Genomic DNA, 26229 nt, shown 5'->3' with positions numbered 1-26229 from the left:
TCCCCCTACCTCAGCCTCGCAAGTAGCTGGGACTACAGGTGCACACCACCAGGCCCAGCTAATTACTTTTTATTTTTGGTAGAAATGAGGTTTCCCTGTGTTGCCAGACTGGTCTCAAACTCCTGAACTCAAGCGATTCCCCTGCCTTGGCCTCCCAAAGCACTGAGATTACAGGCCTGAGCCACCACACCTGGCCTGAAAAGTATCTTTAATCTCTAAATAGAAGTTTGTAATACACTGTCCTATTTGATAATTTGCTACCCTGGTAATGTTATACTTGATGTCTCCATTTTCCTAAATGGTCTATATAACTGAGGCAGGAGAATGGGGTCTGGAGACAGGGAACCCTAGGGCTGTTTCAAGTCTACTTCCTAGAACTAGATTGAAAGGAAAACCCTAACTTTCCACGCCTAAGTAGCAAAATGACCTACTGCCTTTGTAAACCCTCACCTTTTTAGTGTCGAGTTGCCGAGTTGCCACAGATGGGAAATTGGCTGTCCGCAACAAATCAGACTGATTGCAGGTCCGGTCTTGGTTTGCGACTTTGTTACTTCGCTCCAGCCTCTGAATGGTTGCTGTCCACAATCAGACTGATTTTGGGTGGAGTCTTTGTTTGCATAGAAGCACAACTTTGTAACTTCAACCTAGCCTCTGACTAGCTGCTTTCTGCAACCAATCAGATGTTTGCAGAGGAGTGTGACCTCTGTAAACACTTCAGCCTTTGGTTGGCTGCCGTCTGCAACCAATCAGATTGATTGTGGGCTATCACTTTATTTGCATGAGGTGAGCATGAAGTGGCCAATGGGAAACTTCTAGAGGGTATTTGGACCCAAGAAAATTCTGCATTCAGGCCCTTGAGCTGCTGCTCGGCGCGCTCCCACCCTGTGGAGTGTGCTTTCATTTTCAATAAATTCCTGCTTTTGTTCTTTTGTTGCTTCACTCTTTGCTTTATTAGGCGTTTTGTCCATTCTTTGTTCAAGATGCCAAGATCCTGGACAACTTGCAGTCACAACCGTCTACTGACGACACAAGGAGTGAGGCCACAGAGGCCTACCTGGGGCACAGAGAACTGAGGTGGACAGAGGCTGGAAGGGTGCCCACCTGCTGCAGCAGCTGCAGCCCAGCCTCTCCTGAGGGGACTGAGTTCAGTAACAGGAGCCACCAGGTTCTGAGCACTGTCTAGCAACACCCAAGCACCAGGATCCAAACAGCCAAGAACAGAAAAACTCCACCTGGAAAAGTTCACTAAGTCCTTCTAGAAATGGGACCTTGAGGATTTTAAGCCATTTTTCAGAAACTTAGGTGACATCTAAATGCTGTAGACCTGGCCGTTGTGAGATTGTTCAACTCTGTAGTCTGAGAGAATTCAAAGGAAAATACCTGGTTATCCCTAAATAATCTCTGAGCTGAACTGTTGGAAGACAGGCTGGAAGGGAAGAAAGGAGCGGGGTAGAGAGCTAGCCCACAAAAGCATTTTGGGGTGTGTGTGTGTGTGCATATAGCGACACCTCATTTTTCAGTAACATTGGAGAAAAAGTCTTGTTTCAAATACAGGAATATTTCCATAACTGAAGCTTACCCTTCTGCACTGGTGTAGATTAAGATTGTCCAACTCGGCCGGGCGCGGTGGCTCAAGCCTGTAATCCCAGCACTTTGGGAGGCCGAGACGGGCGGATCACGAGGTCAGGAGATCAAGACCATCCTGGCTAACACGGTGAAACCCCATCTCTACTAAAAATTACAAAAAACTAGCCGGGCGCGGTGGCGGGCGCCTGTAGTCCCAGCTACTCGGAAGGCTGAGGCAGAAGAATGGCCTGAACCCAGGAGGCAGAGGTTGCAGTGAGCTGAGATCTGGCCACTGCACTCCAGTCTGGGCGACAGAGCGAGACTCCGTCTCAAAAAAAAAAAAAAAAAAAAAAAGATTGTCCAACTCACAGCCCAGGACAGCTTTCAATGGGGCCCAACACAAATTCGTAAACTTTCTGAAAACATTATGAGTTTTTTGTTTGTTTGTTTTTGCAATTTTTTTTTAAAGCTCATCAGCTGTTGTTAGTGTCAGTAGTGCATTTTATGTGTGGCCCAAGACAGTCCTTCTTCTTCCAGTGTGGCCCAGGGAAGCCAAAGGATTGGACACCCTTCATGTAGATTCTTCCAGAGGAGGATCTTGAGACAGGCTCTGCCTCTGGAAGAATGCTACTAGTTTACCTGGGACGTGCGGGAAGCACCTCTAGGGAAGTAGGGAAATGATAAAGGATGGGAAAGCAGCCACTAAAGGCTGTACTACCAACCCAGTTAGCACAGTGGATGACTGAAGCCTCACCTAGTGGGCCACTTTGGGAGGGTGTGTAAGATCTCACTCAAGGGGCATGGGTGCTAATGGATTTGTACACCAACGCCTAAGGGTTATTAGTGCTGCTCCCAGGGGAGCAGGATGTGTGCATTGCCTGGCACTCTTAGGCTGCTGATGAGTGCAACTGTGTGCAGGAAATAAACCTTCTGGTTTCAGAAAAACCTTCAGGTATGGATTTGGGCAGTTGAAATCCAGCCAGAGGATAATAAATCAGTGAGGTTCAAGGAACGTGAGCAGAGCACTGACAGTGTCTGTTGCATTTATTAATCCCCAGACTCACTTTAGACTCCTGAAATTTTCCAACACAGTCCACGGAGCACAATTTAGTCCTTTGTTCATGGCTAAGCAGCATCATAATGAGCATCAGTCATTTTAACTTCTTTTGTTGCAGCTGCTAGCAAGGTGATAGAATGGTTTGTTTTAAACCACAGGCCCTGGAAAATTCTGAGTTTGTTTTATATTTCCAGTGAATACTTATTGAAAGAATGAATAAATAACTTTCCATGTCAATACATGCATTTTGTTTTTCTTGAAATGAAAATTTAAAACATAGAAGTAAACATTTGAGTACATTCTCTCATAAAAGGTTTACCCAATACAGTTCAAGCAAACATTCCCTTTTTCCCTGCCCGTGAATCTAGCTTTCCTAGAGGATAACGAATCATAACAGTGATTTAGATATATTCTTCCCAACCATGTTAAAGGCATCTGTACATATATATGTATACCTCTAGAAATATGTAGCTTTGTTTTTGTTTGTGTTGTATATAGATATATGTATATATCTATGTTAAACCACTGTCTGTACCAAAAACATTTTCATCACCCCCAATGTAAACTCTATATGCATTAAATTGTCTTATTCTTTCTCATTCTCATCTTATAGATGTGCTATAATTTATTGATTGACATTGAGGCTTCCAGTTTTTTCCTAGTGCAGACATTGCTCAAGGAAATATTTTGCGCACTTGCCATTTTGTGCATATGAAGATGTTTCTCTGTATATTCCCTGGAATTGAGGACAATTTAAACTTTCTTTGAAATTGTTTTGCTACTTATTTCCTTATTTTTTTCTGGATGTTTTTCTGAAATAGATGTTGAAAGCGGAATTGGTGGGTTGTAGAGAATGCAAGTCAAAATTTTTGACAGAATAAAATTTCTTTCTGAAAAGGCTATATCCATTTATTCTCTTCAACTGAGAATGACAGCTTCCATTTCTCCATATCTTCACCCATACTGGATGTTATAAATCTTTTATTTTTGCCAGTCGGGGTAAAAAAGAACTTATTTTAGCTCTTGAGATTGAACATATTTTCATATGATTATTAGTCATTTGTATTTCTTCTGTGAAGTTCCTGTTCATACCTGATCTTTTAAAAGTATTTCTTTTCCATATTATTAGGTTTGGTCTTTCTTACTATTTACAGGCACTATCTGTTATTATGGCTATTAATATTTTGTCTGTTATATATGCCAGAAATAGTTTCTTCTGCTCTATAGTTTGTCTTTTTAAAGTTGTTTATGGTTCTTTTTTGCCAACTGGATGTTTTGAAAGCTTATTTAGTGAAATTTATCCATTTTATGGCTTCTTTGCTTAAGGAAGTCTATGCTATCCCAAAGTTATAACCACATTCGCTTATGTTTTCTTTTAATTTGTCTGGAGTCTTGTTTTTCATGTTTTCCTCTTTTAATTAACCTGGAATTTATGTGGCAGCATAAAGTAAGGATCTAATTTTTTCTCCTCCCAAAATGCATAGCCAATTCTTTAATGCTTGCGTTTATTGATTGATTGATTGAGACAGAGTTTTGCTTTTGTTGCCCAGGTTTGAGTGCAGTGGCACAATCTTGGCTCACTGCAACTTCTGCCTCCTGGGTTCAAGCAGTTCTCCTGCCTCAGCCTCCTGAGTAACTGGGATTACAGGTGCCTGCCACCACGCCCGGCTAATTTTTTTTGTATTTTTAGTAGAGACGGGGTTTCACCATGATGGCCAGGCTGGTCTTGAACTCCTGACCTCAAGTGATCTACCCAACTGGGCCTCCCAAAGGGCTGAGATTACTTGAGTGAGCCACCCCACCCGGCCAATGCTATTTATTTGTATCCTTTCACAATTAATATGGAATGCCTTCTTTATCACAAAGTACACTCTCACGAAAATGGATCTACTTTTCAACCTCATTCTACTTTATCAATGTATTTGTATTTTCTTGTACATTTCTGAGTGCTCGTCTCTGCTTTTCATTGTTCTTCTGTCTCTCTCTCTTTTATATGTGGGTGCGGGTAGTGCCTCTGCCTCTAGCAGCATGGTTCCTTCTCAACAACTAACTCGAGTCTGCTGGGAGCTAGAAAGCAGTGGATAATTGGGCTTGTATGTATTATGGCCAAGAAGAAAAAGGATGCCTACACAGCCTACAAATGTCCTATAAGCATTCTGGAAACACAAGGTTTATCTTCCTTCTCAGAAGCCTTTTTGTTTTTTCCTGAGACAAGGTCTCACTTTGTCACCCAGGCTGGAGTGCAGTTTGATCTTGGCTCACTGCAACTTCTACCTCTCAGGCTCAAGCAATCCTCCTGCCTCAGCCTCCTGAGTTGCTGGGACTACAAGCGTGCACCACCACAACAGACTAACTTTTTGTTTTTTTAGTAGAGATGGATTTTTGCCATGTTGGCCAGACTGATCTCGAACTCCTGGCCTCACATGATCCACCTGCCTCAGCCTTTCAAAGTGCTGGGATTATAGGCATGGCATGACTGGCCTTCTCATAAGCCATTTTTGCCTCTTCCTTGAAACTTGGGTGAGCATGCATTGTTTGAAGAAGTAACTTTGGGATAAGCACAGGGTCTCATTTCTGATATGCTCAAAGGGATTCCTTATACTCAAGTGCATTTGCCTTCTTGCCTGAGGCCCAGGCAGGGCACCCACCACCTGTAGTCACTGCAGAGATATTTAAGGGGACCAAAGAGGGCCAAATAAAGAGAGACTGACTAGGTTAAAGGCAGAGTGGAAAGGACACACCTACGTGACGAAGACACATTTTAGAGAATCGCAAGAGCCAACTGTAAAGCCAGGTGGTTTGACTGTGGACTTCTGGAAAGTCACAGGAACAGACTCCACAGGCATCCTGAAAGAGGTATCCGGAAAGAAGGTTTCATCCCTGAAAGAGGCTCGGGCATCTGCTGGGTCGCGAACCCTTTACTCTTCTCAGGGTGCCAGCAGCAGCTGCCAGCAGAGCAGGCAGAGTCTTCATGATGTTTTCCAAACTTGTCGGGTCACAAGAACCACGTGGAGCACTTGCTCAACATAGAGATTCCAGATGCCAGCTGCGGACTCCTGAATCAGCATCTGCAGAGAGAGGTCTGGGCACCTCTGTGCTTCACACACACCCCAGGTGACCCTTTTGGCCTGGCACACCAGGGAAACAATGACATGGGGACAAAGGCAACCTTTAAAGTGGATTGAACTCAGCTGGGCAGCCATGCTGCTCATGCGGGTAACTCCTACATCCAGAATGAAGGGAAGGCAAGTCATTCCTAGCATGGGGCTTGCAAGGGCCTGTAGCATCTCTGAGAGCCCAAGGAAGCGCTAATGAAATCGGACTTGTTTAAAGTGAACCTCATAGCCTAGGGTGAACTTATGCATAACACTTCTTCTTAGATTTGCTGTAGAACAATGATTCCCAGTTGAGTAGGAATTAGAAGGAGGGAGCAGAAAGGAATGGTATAGATGAAAAATACTGCATTTTCCAACTAACTAGTGTAGTTGGAAAAACATTAAAAATTGCTTTGTTTTAAATCAAAAGTAATTTACTTTGAAATGTATGAGGTGTAAAAATGGTGTGAGATTTTAATGTTTCTCAAAAAGAAATATGAGTGTAAGATGTTTGAGAGGACCTGTGGTTGACTGGGATAAACCAAGAACTACAAGTCAGATTTGCTTGGGGCGTCTGTAGAATGGTAGGGACCTCCTACAGCTCACCCTCTCCTGGACTCTGCCTTCTGGTTGGCCATCTCCAGCCCATCCCTCCTCTGCCATCTTTCTAAAACTCACATCACAAGTCAATAACCGCCTTGACGTTGTTGAAAGGTTTACTGCTACCCGTGAGATAAAATCCAAACAAATTTAAGTGTGGCCCTCAAGATCCCTCTGTCTGGCCCTACCCTAAATTTCCAGCTGTACCTCCTGACCTTGCTTGCCACGTGTACTTTGTTCCTGCAACAGCAGGCTGCCGAAGTTACCCAAACACGGCCCCACCTTGGAACCTTTGCATGTGCTGCGCTTTTCTCCACTGATCTATCTGCAGATCCAGCTCCTCATCCAGATGCCTTTTCATTAAGCCTCTCCCAGGTCCCATGTGTCTGGCAGAATACATTGTTTCCATTTCCCAAAACAAGATGTTTGTTGATTGACATAGAAGTCAGAGTGGGGTCTTGGGCAGGGGCAGTGGAGTCTGAAAGTCATCTGTCCATTTGTCTAGCCCTGCCCCAAGACAAGCACAGTTGATTAGAGGATTCCTTCCTGCCTTTCTTCCCTCCATCTTTCTTTCCTTCCTTACTTCCTTTCTTTCCTTCTTTTTTCTCTTTAGTTTTCTACCTTTCTCTCTCTTTCTATCATGGTAAATAGACAAAACAAATTTTAACATTTTAAAGGTAAAGTCATGGGCAATAAGAACATTCACAGGGTTGTATAATCATTTCCACCATCCATCTCCAGAACTTTTTCATCTTTCTCAACTAAAACTCCATACCAGTTAAACAATAACTACTGCTTCTTGCCTCCCCCAGTCCCTTCTATTTTTTGTCTCTATACATTTGATACTCTGGGTATTTCATATGAGTGAAACTTGCAGTATTTATTCTTTTGTGTCTGGCTTACTTCACTTAGCATACATATTCAAGGTTCATCCATGTTGTAGCAGGTCTCAAAACTGTATTCTTTTTTGTGGCCAAATTATGTTTCACTGTGTGCATATACCACATTTAGTTTATCCATTCACTCACTGTTAGACTTTTGGGGTGTTTCCACACTTTGACTATTTTTTTTTCTTTTTTTTTTTTTTTTTGAGACGGAGTCTCGCTCTGTCGCCCAGGCTGGAGTGCAGTGGCGGGATCTCAGCTCACTGCAAGCTCCGCCTCCCGGGTTTACGCCATTCTCCTGCCTCAGCCTCCCGAGTAGCTGGGACTACAGGCGCCCGCCACTGCGCCCAGCTAGTTTTTTGTATTTTTTAGTAGAAACGGGGTTTCACCATGTTAGCCAGGATGGTCTCGATCTCCCGACCTCATGATCCGCCCGTCTCGGCCTCCCAAAGTGCCAGGATTACAGGCTTGAGCCACCGCGCCCGGCCACACACTTTGACTATTATGAATAATGCTCTTATGAATGTGGACAAACAAACGAACAAATACTTGTTTAAGTTTCTGCTTTCAACTATTTTGAGTATATACTTAGGAACTGCTGGATCATATAGTGATTCTACATTTAATTTTTTGAGGAACTGTCATATTGTTTCCTATAGTGGCTGTACTGTTTTACATGCCCACCAGAAATGTGCAAAGGTTCCAATTTGTCCACATCCTTGTCAACGTGTTTTTACTGTAGTTGTTTTTAAATAATAGTTATCATAATAGGTGTGAAGTGATATCTCACTATGATTTTGATTTGCAATTCCCTAATGATTGGTGATGTTGAGTCTTTTTTGTTAAAAACTTCTATTTTATTGGGAAAAATTTATGTACAAAAAACCGCACCCGTTTTAAATTCAAAGAATTTTGAAAAATGTATATATATCTATGTAACTACCATCACGATAAAAATATATAACATTTTGGCTGGGTACAGTGGTCCATGCCTATAATCCCAGCACTTTGGGAGGCTGAGGCAGGCAGATCACTTGAAGTCAGGAGTTCAAGACCAGCCTGGCCAACATGATGAAGCCCCGTCTCTACTGAAAATACAAAAATTAGCCGGGCGTGGTGGCCCGCACCTGTTACCCAGCTGCTTGGGAGGCTGAAGCAGGAGAATTGCTTGAACCCAGGAAGTGGAGGTTGCAGTGAGCCAAAATCACGCGGCTGTACTCCAGCCTGGGCGACAGAGCGACACTCTGTCTCAAAAAAAAAAAAAAAAGAAAAGAAAAGAAAAAAAGATTTCCAGTTGCTTCACATCCATGTCAGGGTAGCCTTCCATTTGAAAATCTCTCTCACTTCTGGCTGAGCTCAGAGGGCCACCAGTTCCTATGAACTATACCTGTGGGTATCAGTGACAAACATAAAGAAAAAGGGCAAAGGGAGGAGGTGAATTTCTACAGGGTTATGTTGCATAGATAATGCTGTACAATATTTTTCTACATCTCAGATTATGGAGAGTGCTGATGTCAGTGGGCAGCAATTTACAAAGGCAATACCTGTTCCATTGAGGCTAGTGTCTTAGTCTATAGTTTGTGTCACTATAACAGAACACCTGAGACTGCATAATTTATAAAGAAAATGTTTATTTAGCTCATGGTTCTGTCAGCTGGGAAGTTCAAGAAGCGTAGTACTGACAACCCTTCCGCTTCTGGCGAAGACTTCTGTGCTGCCTCATAACATGGTGGAGAATGTCAAAGGGGAAGCAGACACATGAGAAGAGGGTAAAAACTGAGGGCATCGTGGCTTTCTTTTTTACTTTATTATTGTTATTATTATTATTTTTGAGAGGGAGTCTTGCTCTGTCACCCAGGCTGGAGTGCACTGGCATGATCTTGGCTCACTACAATCTCCGCCTCCCGGGTTCGATGCATTCCCCCGCCTCAGCCTTCCCAGTAGCTGGGATTAAAGGCGCGCACCACCATGCCCGGTTAATGTTTGCTTTTTGTTTTTTGCATTTTTACTAGAGAGGGGGTTTCGCCATGTTGACCAGCCTGGTCTCAAACTCCTGATCTCATGTGATTCTCCTGCCTGGGCCTCCCAAAGTGCTGGGATTACAGGCGTGAGCCACCGTGCCCGGCCAGCGTCGTGGCTTTTTAATGATGGAAGAAAAAACCTTACACAAATTACTCTGGAGAGCAAGAACTCACTACCGGGAGAATGGCACCAAGTCATTCACGAGGGATCCACCCCCATGACCCACACACCTCCCAATCCACCCACCTCTCAACACGGCCACATTAGGGATCACCTTTTGATGGGGACAAACTCAAACCATATCAGCTAGGATACACCCGTCTCACATTCAAACCTCTAAAACAGATTCCAACCTAACTTCATGCAAAGACTCATTGAACTCTATCTGATCACTGAGTGTGGCCAAGTCTTACTTTTCACTTTCTACCAGAGAGAAATGCTGCATTTTCCAGTGACTGCCTGCCAACCAACAGGACTAAATGTGAGTGAGTCAAGAAATGTTAACTAAGTAATTCCACATGCATATTAAAATATGTGAAAATTCTACTTAAAAAGTTACTTTTTAAAGATCAGGATGACGCTACTGATAGCATCAGAGTCAGTGTTATCTTAAGAAACAAAGTTTATTTCTTAAAATAAGCAAACAGCAATTGAAATTAAGTTCGATGGAAAGCAGAAACCAGAATGACCCCTGACATTTGTTCATAAACCTTTCATAAGGGTCACTTTGTAAGTATGACTATTCTGATTTTAAAAGGCAAATATTTAAATCAGTATAGAATACTAAAAATAATCCCAAAAAAACATGTTGACATAAAAGAATGAAAACTGTACTTGATCACACTGTTTTTCTGAAAGTGGCTTGTTAGTACATCGGCAACCCTGCTGGAGGAGGTAAAATTTTCTATTAAAATGGCACTTTTCTTTGGTACAACTTGAAATATTCTATTTCATGTTTCCTCAAATATTCCCCCAGAGTCTTTATCCATTTTTTTCTTTTTTCTTAATTTTTATTTTTATGTAAAAGTAGAGACAAGGTCTCACTGTGTTGCCCAGGCTGGCCTCAAACTCCTGAGCTCAAGCAATCCTCTGGACTTAGCCTTCCAAAGTGCTGTAATTATAGATGTGAGTCACCATACCCCACCTGTTTTTCTCATTTCACGTATGACAGTGGAAAGATATGTGCTGGCTGACTGGGTGTAGGTCCCAGGTCTTTGATATGTTTTCACAATTCTTCTGTGGACCTTAGAAATATATACGTCAGTGACTGGGTGCAGTGGTTCATGCCTGTAATCCCAGCACTTTGGGAGGCCAAGGTGGGCAGATCGCTTGAGATCAGGAGTTCGAGACCAGCCTGGCCAACACAGCGAACCCTCATCTCTACTAAAAATACAAAAATTAGCTGGACAGGGTAGGGGGAGCCTGCAGTCCCAGCTACTTGGGAGACTGAGGCACAAGAATCACTTGAACCCAGAAGGCAGAGGTTGCAGTGAGCCAAGATCGTGCCACCGCACTCCAGCCTGGGCAACAGAGTGAGACTCCATCCCCCTCCCTCACCCCTCCCAAAATTATATATTCATATACAACTGAAAAATCTTCAGAAAACATGGACAGTTTTATAAAAGCACAATACTTGAACACTAAGCCAAGTATTGTTATTGTAATGAATTTTCAGTCATTACGTACAGTAGATTTTGGTGATAGCCTCATTCTTCATCACTCTCTATAGCCATGGCCTTGCATGTGACATTGAAACTCCTTTCACTGAAGTGGCAATGTCTATTTTTCCATCGCCTTAAAACTGGGATGGCCTGTATCTTACTTTAGTCAGTAGACTGTAACTGTGGTGAGAACATGCCAATTCCAATCCTACACTTCCCGATGTCCAGCATGCTTTCTCTTATCTCTAACACCTCGGCCATTGCCATGGGAATGCGCCAGGATTAGCATACTTGAAGATGAGAGACATATGGAACCCAGTAAGTCACCCCAGTCATCCCAGTCCAGGCCTTCCTAAATCAGCTAATAGATCCCCAGACACATCAGCAGGACTATCTGGCTGGCTATCCCAGAACATTAGCAATAAATGCTTGTTATATGCCTCTGGGGTTTTGTGTAGTTTGTTATGCAGCAAATATCTGACTGAGGTCTTTACATCAAAAGGCGTTTTTAAAACTCAAAGATACCATTAAAAAATAAAATGGCTTATTGTAGGTGTGGGTGGCCCATGCCTATAATCCCAGCACTTTGGGAGGTGGAGGCGGGGGCATCGCTTTGGTCAGGAGTTCAAGACCAGCCTGGCCAGTATGGTGAAACTCTGTCTCTATTAAAAATACAAAAATTATACAGGCATAGTGGCGCATGCCTGTAGTCCCAGCTACTTGGGAGACTGAGGCAGGAGAGGCATGAACCCGGGAGGCGGAGCTTTTAGTGAGCCAAGATTGTGCCACTGCACTATAGCCTGGGCAACAGAGCAAGACTGCATCTCAAAAAAAAAAAGGCTTATTGTATACTCTCTTTTAGCTTTCCTGCCAAAAGTAATAATGAGTTTCCACATTGTTGTTTAGATTCAACACCATACTCAAGAAGCTGTTAACTGTGGTTGCCTTCCAGGAGATGACAGAAATGGAAAGGGTGATTTTCACTCTATATCCTTTTTTCTTTTGAAATTTGAACCACATGAGTGTTACCTATTTAAAAATAAAAAATAAAAATCCTACATGAATACAGAGCATTGACTTGTATTTCTAGAGGAGAGGAGGGACAAGGCAGAGGAAATGATAGAGACAATTGTTTGTAAGGCTAAATTTTTCAGTGGATATTTTCAGATATTTAGGGTCAATACCTAGGGGGTTATAGCTAAAGAATACTAATATTCCAATAACTTTACTGAGAGACATGATAATATACATGTCAACTCTGAAAAACTTTAGCATATTAACAAATAAACTGTGGTTTTCCACTTGCTGACCACAGAATATACTAGGTTAGAAATTTCGTCTAAAAACTAGATCCATGGTTCTCAAAGTTTGGTAGGCATGAGAATCACCCCCAGCTCTTGTTAAAAATGCAGATGATCGGCTGGGCGCGGTGGCTCAATCCTGTAATCCTAGCACTTTGGGAGGCCGAGACGGGCGGATCACGAGGTCAGGAGATCGAGACCATCCTGGCTAACACTGTGAAACCCCGTCTCTACTAAAAAATACAAAAAACTAGCCGGGCGAGGTGGTGGGCGCCTGTAGTCCCAGCTACTCGGGAGGCTGAGGCAGGAGAATGGCGTGAACCCGGGAGGCGGAGCTTGCAGTGAGCTGAGATCCGGCCACTGCACTCCAGCCTGGGCGACAGAGCGAGACTCCGTCTCAGAAAAAAAAAAAAAAAAAAAAATGCAGATGATCCAGGTCCTATCCCAAACATTCTGGTTGTAGGTCCAGGACGGAGACCAAATATCTGCATTATAACAAGCAGCTCAGAAGACTTTTGTGGACTTCATTTCCAGAAGCACTGAATGTAGTCACTGCTGGGTGGTTCAATCAACTACTGAAGCTGCCTTCATCATACAGAAGCAACAAGCCTATGGGTACCAGCTTCAGTTTCATCATGTAGGAAACCATTTAATAATTGTAAGAAAATGAATAAGAGAAATTAAAGATCCAACAACATGGGTCAAAGAATGCAGGAATTAAAGAAATAAAGCTCCAGTGTGTTTTAAAAAGAGCTTATGGGATAATCAAATTTTTAAAATACTGAATAATAGAATGTGGGTTACACACATTCATTAATTTCAAGAATAAGAAGACTAACATAACTATGCAATAAAATCAGTCAAAGTTTTTGTTTTGTTTTGCAAAAATAATATTTGCTGCTTGATGAGGAAATATGAATTCCAGAAGAAAACAAATGAATGGCCCTTTTGGCATAAGTATGAAGACTATCAGAGTAAACAGTTGTGCTCTTGTTATGTTGACAGAATGCTGAACTGAATGTTCTGATAGCTGTTGGGGACAAATAGAAACATTTCTGGCTTCAGAGTATAGCTAATGACTTTTTTTTTCTTTTTTTTTGAGACAGAGTCTCGCTCTGTTTCCCAGGCCGGGCTCATTGCAACCTCCACCTCCAGAGTTCAAGCCATTCTCATGCCTCAGCCTCCTAAGTAGCTGGGATTACAGGTGTGAGATACTGCACCTGGCCATGGTTAAAGATATTTTTATGTTTTTGAGAATTTCAGAGTTCCACAAGATATTCTGGGAGAATCTTAAAGATGTCAAATATATGTAGAATCATATGATTCCTAAAACCTTTATTTCCTGCTTGAGGGGCACAAAATACTAATTGTGGCTAGAAGATGGTCAGAAAGATTGTTTGTTTTTTCAGATTATTTGACTTTTGTTTTAATGTGGGTTGCTTTTTTGCTAGGGAGGCAGTACATAGGAAAGAGAGAAGTAGAAAATCCTTTATTTTATTTTATTTTATTTTATTTTATTTTATTTTGAGACGGTGTCTCGCTTTGTTGCCCAGGCTGGAGTGCAGTGGCACAATCTCCGCTCACTGCAAGCTCCGCCTCCCAGGTTCACGCCATTCTCCTGCCTCAGCCTCCAAGTAGCTGGGACTACAGGCGCGCAACACCACGCATGGCTAATTTTTTGTATTTTTAGTAGAGACGGGGTTTCACCGTGTTAGCCAGGATGGTCTCGATCGCCGCCCGCCTCGACCTCCCAAAGTGCTGGGATTACAGGCGTGAGCCACCGCGCCCGGCGAAAATACTTTAAAGGAAAAAAAAAATGCCACAATTGCCAAAACTCAAGTTTAAACATCTTGGTATATTTCTCATTAGTCTTTACCTTGACTTAGATCTATTTTTCCCCATCTTGTTGGTTTCATTCTGCATGTATATCATTGCATTTTATTTTATTTTTTAAATTAAACATTATAAGCACTGCTCTATGCCGTTACATACACTTAAAACATCTCATTGTTAAAGGGTATAATAGTCTCTGGAGAAGTCCTTTAAAATTACACATCTAGAGGAGTTTCGTCTTCTGCTAATATGCAAATGAAGCTGCTATTAACAACTAGAAGCCTATTACTTTTCTTTGATGTTATTTATAATTATTTCTTGATAGATTCCAGAAGTCATACAACTGGGTCAAAGGTTATGAACATTTAAGGATGATGACGTTTTGTCAAATTGCTTTCCTAAAGCGTGTCCACCGATGTTATCTTACCCTTTCTGGTATTTATATTATTTTCCTTATTTCCTTCATTCCTTCTATAATACTTATTAGGGAGCTGTTTTAGCCATCATAGAAAAAGATCATTGTTAATTGGACAGGAGCCGGTGTTATCTTGTTTTAAATTGCAGCTATTTGATTATTACTGAGATGCAACACTTTTTCCCACGTTGGCTAACAAATTATAGTTTTTCTTTCATCATTTAGTATTTTTTTTTTATCAACTTGTAAGAGGGCTTCTATAATGATGAATTTACTCCAGGTTTACTGAATGTGCTGTAAATGTGTTCCCAGAGTTGATTAACAAAACCTTTGGTTTTCCCCAGGCACAGTGGAGTCATGGATCCTCTGATGATGATCCCTGGGCTGACTCATTTGCCTTTGGGTTTGCAAAGTTTCTCATTCCAGCTCCATCTAGATTGAAGCTCCTGAATGCTAAATAGCACCCTAGAGTTTCCCTGAGGTCACCATTTTTCAGCCAGACCTGGAGACAGGAGAAATATCCACAGCTGCTTTCTGGTAACCAGGCGCTGCCGCTATCTGCCGGGCACTATCTTTAAAAAATGGGAGTTGCCACTTTAAACCCCCAGTGTCTTATGAAATGGTTTTATGAATGAGATTAGAGCCATTTAAGCTATCTTTTTGCCTAGAAAGGAACCAAAGAAGGGAGAAAGAGGAGAGGAAGCATACAGCAAGATAGATCTCATCTACAACAAATTTTGATTAAGAACCTGTGCTGCCACTACATTAAACATTGCCCCAATTTTCTCAAAATAAAAAAAAATGGTCTCAGAAAATGATTTTAAGGATATGAGAATTGATTTTCTAGATCCTTGGACCTGCAACACAGCCAAATTTTGCCTCAGGGCTATCTCTGAGGGCCCTGCTATTCAAAGCATAGTCCAAAAGGAGCAACTTCAACTTTACCTGGTAAGTTGTTACACAGGCAGACCCAGCCTCAGACCAATTGCAGCAGACTCTGGTAATTGGTATGCATGTTAAATTTGAGAAGCAGACAGATCACAGCTCACTGTAACTTTGAGCTCCTAGGCTCAAAGGATCCTCCTGTCTCAACCTCCTGAGTAGCTGGGACTACAGGTATGTGCCACCACAACCAGTTAATTTTTAAATTTGTTTTAGAGATAGGGTCTTGCTATGTTGCCCAGGCTGGTCTCAAACTCCTGGCATCAAGTGATCCTCCTGCCTTCACCTCCCAAAGTGCTGGGATTACAGATGTGAGCCACTGCATCTGGCCAAGAAGCACTGTTTTCTTTTCTTTTTTAAAAAAACTTTTGCTGGGCGTGGTGGCTCACACCTGTAATCCTAGCACTTTGGGAGGCCGAGGTGGGCAGATCACAAGGTCAAGAGATTGAGACCATCCTGGCCAACGTGGTGAAACCTCGTCTCTACTAAAAATACAACCGGGAGTGGTGGCGCACACCTGTAATCCCAGCTACTTGGGAGGCTGGGGCAGGAGAATCCCTTGAACCCAGGAGGCGGAGGGTGTAGTGAGCCGAGATTGTGACGCTGCACTCCAGCCTGGCGATGGAGCAAGACTCTGTCTCAAACAAACAAACAAACAAACAACACTTTTACTTTAGGTTCAGGGGTACATGTGCAGGTTTGTCATGTAAGTAAATTGTGTGTCTTGGGGGTTTGTTGTACAGATTATTTCATCACCCTGATGATAAGCATAGTACTCGATAGGTGGTTTTCAATCCTCTTCTCATCCTTCATCCTAAAATAGGCCCTGGTATCTGTTGTTCTCCTCCTGTATCCATGTGTACTCAATGTTTAGCTTTCACTTATAAATGAGAACATGTGGTTTTCTGTTTCTGTGTTAGTTTGCTTAGGATAATTGCCTCCAGCTCTATCTATGTTGCTGCAAAGAACATGATCTTGTTCTTTTTTATGGCTGCATTGTATTCCACGGTGTATATGTACCACATTTTCTTTATCCAGTCTACCATTGGTGGGCATTTAGGTCGATTCCATGTCTTTGCTATTGTGAATAGTGCTGCAATGAACACCTGCGTGCATATGTCTTTATGGTAGAATGATTTCTATTCCTTTAGGTATATACCCAATAATGGGATTGCTGGATTGAATGATAATTCTGTTTTAAATTATTTGAGAAATTGCCACACTGCTTTCCACAATGACTCAACTAATAATTCACATTTCCACCCGCAGTATATAAGCTAAGAAGCACTTTTCAAAAACAGTGGTATTGTTGATCTAAAAGGAAGAAGCTGAGTCAAAATTAATGTAAGTAGAGAGTTTATTTGGGCCAAGCTTGAGGATTGCAACTGAGTGTATATTCGAGTTGTCCTGAATATACAAACTGATTAGCAGCAGTTGCATGTGAATGTTTATAAAGGAAAAGAGACAGTTCCTAAGTTGTTTATCAAAATTTACATTAAAATAACATAAGCTGTTGATTGGCTACAGGTTGTTCTTTGTATCACAGATTCCAGGAACATGAAGATAACAGGGAAGGCAACTAGTCAGGAACAAAATGCCCTTTTTATTTTTTTGAGATGGAGTTTCTCTCCGTTGACCAGGCTGGAGTGGCACCATCTTGACTCACTGCAACCTCCACCTCCTGGGTTCAAACAATTCTCCTGCCTCAGCCTCCCGAATTGGGGTTACATGAGCATGCTGCCATGCCTGGCTAATTTTTGTATTTTTAGGAGTATTGGGGTTTCACCATGTTGACCAGGCTGGTCTCAAACTCCTGACCTCAAGTGATCCTCCCGCCTCGGCCTCCCAAAGTGTTGGGATGACAGGCACAAGCTGCCACACCACCAGGAACAAAATGACTTTAAATAATTGCCCACAGGCATGGGGGGTGGTGGGTGGGGGAAGGGTATGTGACTGAAGTCCCTTACTCCCGTCTCTCTGGGCCTGATAATTTTGCATACCTCATGTAGCTCAGACTGCTGAGGGATTTTTTTATTTTCTTAGTATCAACCCTGGTTTACACATTAGAATCTTCTGAGGAGCTTGAAAACAGTATCAATGTCCAGGCCCCGCCCCCAGAGATTGGCATTGGAATTGTTTAGAAGCTCTCCGGTGATTCTATGTGCAGCCAGAGTTGAGAACTGATTTAGTTTCTTTTCTTTCCTTTCTTTTTTTTTTTTTTTCTGAGACAGTCTTGTTCTGTCTCAGTTCACTGCAGCATCCGCCTCCCGGGTTCCAGCAATTCTCCTGCCTCAACCACCTGGGTAGCTGGGATTACAGGCACGTGCCACCATGTCCAACTGTTTGTATTTTTAGTAGAGACAGGGTTTCACCATGTTGACCAGGCTGGTTTCGAACTGCTGACCTCGGGTGATCCGCCCACCTCGGCCTCCCAAAGAGCTAGGATTACAGATGTGAGCCACTGCGCCTGGCCAACTGATTTAGTTTCTGAAACTTGTTATAAGGCAGAGCTGATAAAATTCTACATCTGAGGTCTTCAGATTTTGTGCTTCCTAACTAACCATTAAGTATTAGGATTAAATCCAAAAGCCAGTTAGCTCCTGAAGGATGGGAATATATTATTTGTCTTTTTTTTTTTTTTTTTAAATATAGTGTCAGCCAGTTTCAAGAGCAACTAGGTATCTCAGGATTGGAAACAAAACAACAAAAATAGATAATAAATGATTATGGTTTTGCTCACGAACGCATCTCAGTATTGGAAAGCCCACCCTTTGTGGTGTTTTCACTTCCCTGGATGGGTCACATAGCAGCACACCAAAATGACCTGATGATGTAGTCATTAAAATAGGCAAAACAGCCAGACCGGCCCTGCCACCATGCAAGCTACTATAGATACAGATTCCTTCCTTCCTTCCTTCCTTCCTTCCTTCCTTCCTTCCTTCCTTCCTTCCTTCCTTCCTTCCTTCCTTCCTTCCCTTCTTTCCTTCCTTCTTTCCCTCCCTCCCTCCCTCCCTCCTTCCTTCCTTCCTTCCTTCCTTCCTTTCTTTCGAGATGGAGTTTCGCTCTTGTCATCCAGGCTGGAGTACAATGGTACAATCTCGGCTCACTGCAACCTCTGCCTCCTGGATTCAAGCAATTATCCTGCCTCAGCCTCCCAAGTAGCTGGGATTACAGGCGTATGTCACCATGCCTGGCTAATTTTTGTATTTTTAGTAGAGACAGGGTTTCACCATGTTGGCCAGGCTGGTCTCAAACTCCCGACCAAGCGCTGGGATTACAGGAGTGAGCCACCATGCCCCGGCCAGATGCAGCTTTCAAAGCTCATCTCCTTACTGCTTATGAGTCATTTCCTGAAGTGATAAACACACAGCCTGCTGGGTTGAAACCATACATGCTGTGTTATCTGAATTCTGAGATGCTACTGAATTTGACCTCTGGTCTTCCGTGTGTTTCCATTAAGACTAGCATGAAATCAACAGTCCCCATGACAACAAACTTGGAGCTTGAGTTTCACTTTACAGGAATGCCACCATGGGTAGAATCTGCTGCTGTTCTGAATTGTCTCTTGGTCTTCTGGTCTGAAACTGCTCAGCAAGCACCTCTCTCTTTCGTTTACGCAGCAGCTGGATGATATTCAGACCTCACACAGAGCTTCCTGATCTGTGGACCACACCACACCCGATGACTTGAATCAGTATCTTTTCTTTTCTTTTTGAGACAGGTTCTCACTCTGTCACTCAGGCTGAAGTGTAGTGGCGCCATCTTGGCTCACTGCAACCTCTGCCTCCCAGGCTGAAGCCATCCTCCCACCTCAGCCTCCCAAGTAGTTGGAACTACAGGCATGAGCCATCACGCCCGGCTAATTTTTGTTTTTTTCGTAGAGACGGGATTTTGCCATGTTGCCTAGGCTGGTCTTGAACTCCTGGGCTCAAGCCATTCGTCTGCCTTAGCCTCCCAAAGTACCAGGATAATAGGTGTGAGCCACTGAGCCCTGCTGTTGAATCAGTTTCTAGCTCCAAGACTTGGAACCCCTCAGCTCTGAAACAGACAGAAACCCAGAGTGGTACCTGCAGCTGTAAGCCAACTCTTTACCCATTTGCTTTTATGCTTTTATAATCATTACCAGTTTCTCTGTTTTCTTCAAGTCAATAAAGTTGGGACATCTTGGATAAGGGTAGTGGTTTTCAAACTTCTTTTGCTCAGAACACCTTAATATACTTAAAATTATTGAGGACCAGCAAAGAGCCTTTGTTTATGTTGGTTGCATCCATCGGTGTGCTGGAGTCAACCTTACCTGCTCATAAGAATTTAATATTCAGGAAATTTGTCAAGTCAACTGTTACACTGTTGGGAGCTTGAAACTGGAAAAGAAGGGAGTATTCACACCATGAAATTGGCAAATGCTAGTTTGCCAGATCAGGCTTTGTTTTCTTTTTGTTTGATCCTGTTTAGCAGCACATCACTGACTTTTTTTCTCTTTCTTTTTTTGAGACAGCGTCTTGCTCTGCTCTGTCATCCAGGCTGGATGTAGTGATGCGATCTTGACTCACTGTAACCCCTGCCTCCCAGGCTCAAGTGATTCTAGTGCCTCAGCCTCTGGAGTAGCTGGGATTACAGATGTGTACCACCACACCCGGCTAATTTTTTAATTTTTAGTAGAGATGGGGTTTACCCTTGTGGCCCAGGCTGGTCTCGAACGCCTGGCCTCGTTATCCGCCTGGCTTGGCCTCCCAAAGTGTTGGTATTACAGTGTGAGCTACTGCATCCTGCTGCCAATGATTTTATCTATTGATATTTTCCATATTAGACACTAAAATGGAGAACTTTTGAAAACATCTATTTCAGCTTAAAATGACAATAAACCCATTACATGTTAAAATAAATACTATTTTTTCATAATTTTTTTCCAAAACAATAATTTAAGGAGGAGAGTTGCATTTACATTTTTGCAATCTCTTTGATGACTGGTGTAATAGGAGACAGTCAGATTTTCATCTCTGCTTCTGCATTCAATCTGTTGCATTTTCACATGTTGTGTAGCTTCCAGAAAACTCATCTGTCCACTTGTGAGAGCATCAGACCAAAAAAGGCAAATAATATCTTGGTATTTTAAGAGAGTTTTGACCTTGCAGATCTCCTGAAAGAGTCTCAGGAACTCTGAGAATAATTGCATTAGAGAATTTCTCCTCTCTTCTCACACTGCAGCTCACTTAACCACACCTCCTTCAGAAAACACAATTAGGTTTGTCCTGTGGTCAATTACTCTTCACACACATTTGGTCTAGTAATTTTGAAAGGCATAGCCACATAACATGCTAATTATGCCAGGAAATTACCGTTGGTGACCTGTTTTTCCCCTTAATTTTCACGATAGCACCTGGCTGAAGATAAGCTACTAGAGGATGGTCCAGGGTCAGAAACTTAAATAGCTGGGTCATCAATGCTGCTTAACCTTTTCCACTTGCTTCCTTAGCTCAACTTCCTCAAAGACGTGCCAACAGCAAACAGTTTTTTAAATTTCTTAAATTCAGAAGTATAACCTAAAATTTTCCAAGTGTATATTCAATAGCCAAGCATTCCATTTCCCTAAAAATGCTATTTTTGGCTTGTTGGAAAAAACATATTTTTTTTTTTGGAAACATGGTCTCTGTTGCCCTGGGTGGACTGCAGTGGATGGCTCACTGCAGCCTCAACCTCTTGGGCTCAGATGATCCTCCCACCTCAGCCTCCTGAGTAGCTGGGACCACAGGCATGCCATCGTGCCAGGTTAATTATTTATTTATTTTTTAACTGAGATGGGGTCTCACTATGTTGCTCAGGCTGGTCTCAACCTCCTGGTCTGAAATGATCCTCCGGCCTCAGTCTCCCAAAGTGCTGGCATTATAGGCGTGAGCCAACATGCCTGGAGAAAAAAACATTGTTGTGTCAGCAAAATTTAAGGTTTTTTGAACTCAATCTGTTCCTTGAAATACATGTGAAGAGTTCAGGCCTTAGAAACTTAAAAAGCTTATGTGTTAACTCATAAAAATTCTGTATGTTAACAAAATCCTTGTTTAGTTGAAATAATTTTTTCATTGACTATACTCTAGAAATAATTTATAAAAATTGTTTGGTTTTCAACCCTGAGAAGTACTAGTCATTTTGCTTTCAATTTCCCCTCCTCCCTTCTGCTTGAGGGAGTGCTAGATGGCAAAGGACTGTCATTCAGCCAGGGAAGACAGCACAGTCCTTTTATGGATTTCCTTTCTGCTCTGACATTTAATTTCTCTCACTAGGGAAGAACTGCAGACACTACCCAGGATGTCTATAACTCAGAAATTTGAATATATTCCCAATAAACTTAAATTTTCCTAAGAAGGGATTAAGAGAGAGAGCGCTAATCACTCAATGTCTTTGGCAGAAATGGTGCTGTTTTATTTTTTCCCTGCATTTGTTCTTCCAGATCCATTCTCCATGGCCAAGGAAGCTGATCTTTATGGACTACTTCACTTCTGGGTATTGGGTTAAGATTAGGATCAAGGGGAGGCCTCACAAGACATCAGAGGATGAGGGAGAAGCCTCAGTGTGTTCCCTCCTCTACCTGGGCCTTGGAGGCAGTAACAGCTTCCCCTGATTGCTAGTCTGTGGGGGTGCTTCACCACTCCCTGTTGGTTCCCTTAACCCTGTCCACACCTTTGCAAATCACCTCTTCATTAAATGCTCTTCAGTTAAGCCCTTAAAGTGTGCCAGGACGACAAAGATACAATACTAATTTGTTCCAAAGAGATACCAAGCAGATGTTCACATTTATTAATATAGGTTATGTTTTTAAGACTGAACATAAAAACAGTGACATACTATTTTGTAAGTACAGTAATGATAGCATATTTTAATATATACAGACTAATAAACAATGACAGTAAAACTCCACTGATTTAGATAAAATGAATATAGACACTAAATTAATAAAACCAGTGCTAGCTTCTACTTACAGTACAGTTATATTACTTTTATGTAAGTTATTCTGTGGTATTTGGAAATAGTTTGCTCTTTTTTTTTTTTTGAGACGGAGTCTGGCTCTGTTGCCCAGGCTGGAGTGCAGTGGCACGATCTCGGCTCACTGCAAGCTCCACCTCCCAGGTTCACGCCATTCTCCTGCTTCAGCCTCCCGAGTAGCTGGGACTACAGGCGCCCGCCACCACTCCCGGCTAATTTTTTTGTATTTTTAGTAGAGACGGGGTTTCACAGTGTTAGCCAGGATGGTCTCGATCTCCTGACCACATGATCTGCCCGCCTCGGCCTCCCAAAGTGATGGGATTACAGGCGTGAGCCACCGTGCCCGGCCAGTTTGCTCTTTTAAATAGATAAACATTTACCTTGCAACTTTCTATTTTGTTTAAAATGCTACCATTTTTTCATAAGAAAAAAGAGATATGTTTCAACCTAATTTCCAAATTACTTTGTAAATTCCATGAAGATTTTCTATACTTGATACTTAGGAGGTTAAAAAATGCTTTTAAAATCTCATTAAGTCTTAAGTAAATGGAAATTATAGAATAATTTTCCTAGATTTCAATGTCAATTCTATTTTCTTCTGTTATTTCTAAGTAGACTGACATGATTGATTCTTAAAATAAAACCTGATTTGAGCAATCTATTAAGCAAACATTTGTAAATAAATAGTGCCCAATTAAATCAGACTTATTTGAAAAAACATATGTCCTGTACTGCATTATGTTTTCACCTTAAGTTATAACCACAAGAGCCATTAACCCAAATGTTCAAAGTTCTTTAGCTGACAGGCCTCGTTTGTGTGAAACATATTGATTACGCATACATCACACTCTATGCGTCATCTACTTTGCTCTTGAGGGCAGGTATGGGTCTTATTCCACTCTGTGTGCCCAGCACCTATTGGAGTGCCCACAGTGCATAATGGGTGCTTCCATATCCGAACTAACCTTTCAGAACAACTACTGGATGTGTTTACACCAGCAGATGGGCATCCAGAAGTCCATGCCTTCTTTCGTTGTTTTTAAGATGGGTAGAGAAGTCTTTCATGGTCATTACCTCCTAGGATATCACATTCTGCTTTGCCAGTTTCTCATAAACATGATCAGTTCACAGCCAATCCTAGGAGGATGGAGCAAATGTGGTGGCCCCAGTCTCATTGCTTTCTGTGAGGTTCAGCAGGAAGGTCTCTGGCCAATCTGTGTCTAACATGGCCCTGGCATGTGTCTGCTGCTTGGAGTCCTCCATCGGGGGCGGACGCATGCAGCTCTCAGGAATGGGCCACTCTGAAAGCCAGCCTATATTCACTAGAGGACTTATGCTCAGTTTTGGCTTATGTATACAGTGTGTAAAATGTAAAAAACACTACCCATATCAAAGTAGGGGCTTTTCATCTGTTTCCATAATTTTAGGAATTCAAACTTGGATATGTTTAAAACTGAAAACACTACAACTTCTACACACAGATAGTAGTAACTCTTATCCCTTAATAACTTAAACCTTGCTGTCAAACAACTTCAAAATACACTTATTTGCAAAAGTGGTACAAGCCCAAACTATGGAGTTTCTCACTGTTGATGAACACCGTCAAATGTTCAGGGCTAAACTCTACCAACCTAGACTTTGTATATTAAACCAGGGAATCAGAGATTATTTCCGTAATTGCTGGAGTAGGGGGGAAAAGAGTGTTTTAAAGTGCCTATTCTATACTGCACTGCAAATAATATATGTGTGTGCATACATCTACACACACACACATATAAATATGCATATGTCACCTAGCTATATCCAAAAGTGACATTCAGTTATTACTGTAGCATTGGCAATATTCCCTTGGAATAACACAGTCATCTCGTCCTGTTATCTTTCTGGTAACTGACAGAAATACATGCATGATGGCTCCCATAAAAAGCAGGCATGCAAGTTGTACATCTGTTGTTTTAGGAGGTGAAGTCAATACAGTTTGGGTGGGGACTAATAGAATCCTCAAGTTATTCACTTTCATAAGCTTTTCTTTTTTAACCTCCCAGCAGTCCCTTTTCCTAAGTTAACAGCTTTTTGTATATGCTGTTAGTCAGGTTACTAGAGCAGGTATCCATTTTACTTGCCATCAACTGCCCACTACTGTTATAACTGCTGGGATCGGAACTTTCTTTGCAGCATAAGATACTGTAGACGTACCTCTGGCACTCAGAGGAAGCGTAATAGTAAATTAGGGGGTCGATGCAGCAGCTTATGCTGCTGACACAGACACAGAGGAGGTAGGCAAAGTAGGCAGCCTCTGTGGTGGAAGTGTGAGAAAGGAATGAGTAATGCGCAATCAGGAGGATGTTTGTGGGTCCGAAGCAAATGATGAAGATGCAGAAAACAGCAGCTGACAGGAACAAAGCCCGGGACTTCTTGCTGCGGTTGGCAACTGTGGAGGAGCTAAGACATCGAATGATAGACACATAACAGACCGTAGAAATGATCAGCGGCACAAAAAAGAAGACAGCAGAGAAGGCTGAGAAGTAGTAGGCATAGTAGCCTTCGAGCAAGGTTTCATTGAGCACATCGTGACAGGTGGTGATGTTGAGTCCGGGCACCTGGATGGTTTGTTCCTTGAGGAGCAGAGGCACTACCCCTGCAATGGCCAAAGCCCAAATGGCCAGACAAGTGAAGGAAGCCCTTCCCAGAGTACGCCAGGAGAGGGACTGCATAGGATACACCACAGCCAGAAACCGGTCAATGCTTATGACTGTCATGAGCAAGATAGAGGCGTACATGTTACAGTAAAATGCTGCAGTGACAAAGCGACACAATTCAGACCCAAACTGCCAATCACTGCCGGAAAAGTAATAGCTGATCTTAAAGGGGAGCACAGACACAAAGAGCACGTCTGCCGTGGCCAGGTGCAGCATATACACCACGGCCGGCTTCTTGACCTTCATTTTCAGGATGAACACAATGATGGCCATGATGTTTAGTGGGAGGCTGACTACAAACACCCCAGTGTACACAGATGGGACAAAGAGTGTCAGCCAGGAGCTGGTCAGATATCCGGAGGCATCTTCTGAGATGAACGCAGGAAGTGGTTTTTGAAGAGGACTGCTTTTATTGATGGAGACTAATCTGTATTCAGTTAACCCACTTTCATTTTTCTCCTCATCCTCCCAAAATGGTTCATATTTATCATTGGGATTCCTGAGAAGAAATGACCGGGGATCTAAGGTGGCATTTGTTGCTTTTGACTCTGAAAAATAAAATTAAAAAAATTTTAAATGTAAAAAGTGAATGCATCAACAAGGCAAAAGCGACAAGCAGAGCGCATATTTTACTTTTGTTTGTTTTATGTTTTCTTACTAGGAGAATGGGTGGTAAAGAGCAGATAATGCACAAATAGACTTTATTACAGAATAAGCCAACTCAAAATACTGTGCAACATTTGTCTTGATATAAGCAATACTTACTAAACTCTGCCCCTCAAAGGGACAAAGGTAAATGATAAGTTTTCAGAGATCTACCCTGAAGACATCAGGAAAGGCTGAGTACTTGACATGAAGGAATCAATCAGTGATTTCCACACTAGCCACTGTCTATATAAACAAGTCACTCCCAGCTTCTATGACTTCTCTTTCCTCCGCATACCTTCATGTGCACATTTTCTCCATTTAGTCTGCAGCCATCCCATGAAACCTGTCCCTTTTCCTACATGGAAAAATCCACGTAGAAAGTTGAGGGGATTTAGGCTGGGCACAGTGGCTCACGTCTGTAATCCCAGCACTTTGGGAGGCCGAGGTGGATGGATCACGAGGTCAGGAGTTCAAGACTAGCCTGGCCAAGATGGTGAAACCCCGAGTCTACTAAAAATACAAAAATTAGCC

At 42.4% G+C, this 26229-nt stretch overlaps 1 protein-coding gene across 2 annotated transcripts in view; it reads right to left on the bottom strand.

Moving 5' to 3' along the window:
* Window positions 1-22142: 22142 nt before the first annotated feature.
* The window catches only part of F2R (coagulation factor II thrombin receptor), a 20165-nt gene continuing 16078 nt past the window's right edge, over window positions 22143-26229 (bottom strand). For both annotated transcript variants that reach the window (XM_023196438.2, XM_023196439.2), the window contains one exon: window positions 22143-25598. In XM_023196438.2, coding sequence (XP_023052206.1) covers window positions 24409-25598 — 1190 coding nt within the window. In that variant the 3' untranslated portion in view covers window positions 22143-24408. The remainder of the gene's footprint in view (window positions 25599-26229) is intronic.

The sequence above is a fragment of the Piliocolobus tephrosceles genome, chromosome 4 (assembly GCF_002776525.5).
Source record: "Piliocolobus tephrosceles isolate RC106 chromosome 4, ASM277652v3, whole genome shotgun sequence".
In the NCBI taxonomy this organism is placed as follows: Eukaryota; Metazoa; Chordata; class Mammalia; order Primates; family Cercopithecidae; genus Piliocolobus; species Piliocolobus tephrosceles.
Note: the sequence above shows the minus strand (reverse complement) of the source record. Positions and strands in the feature narration are given on the sequence as shown.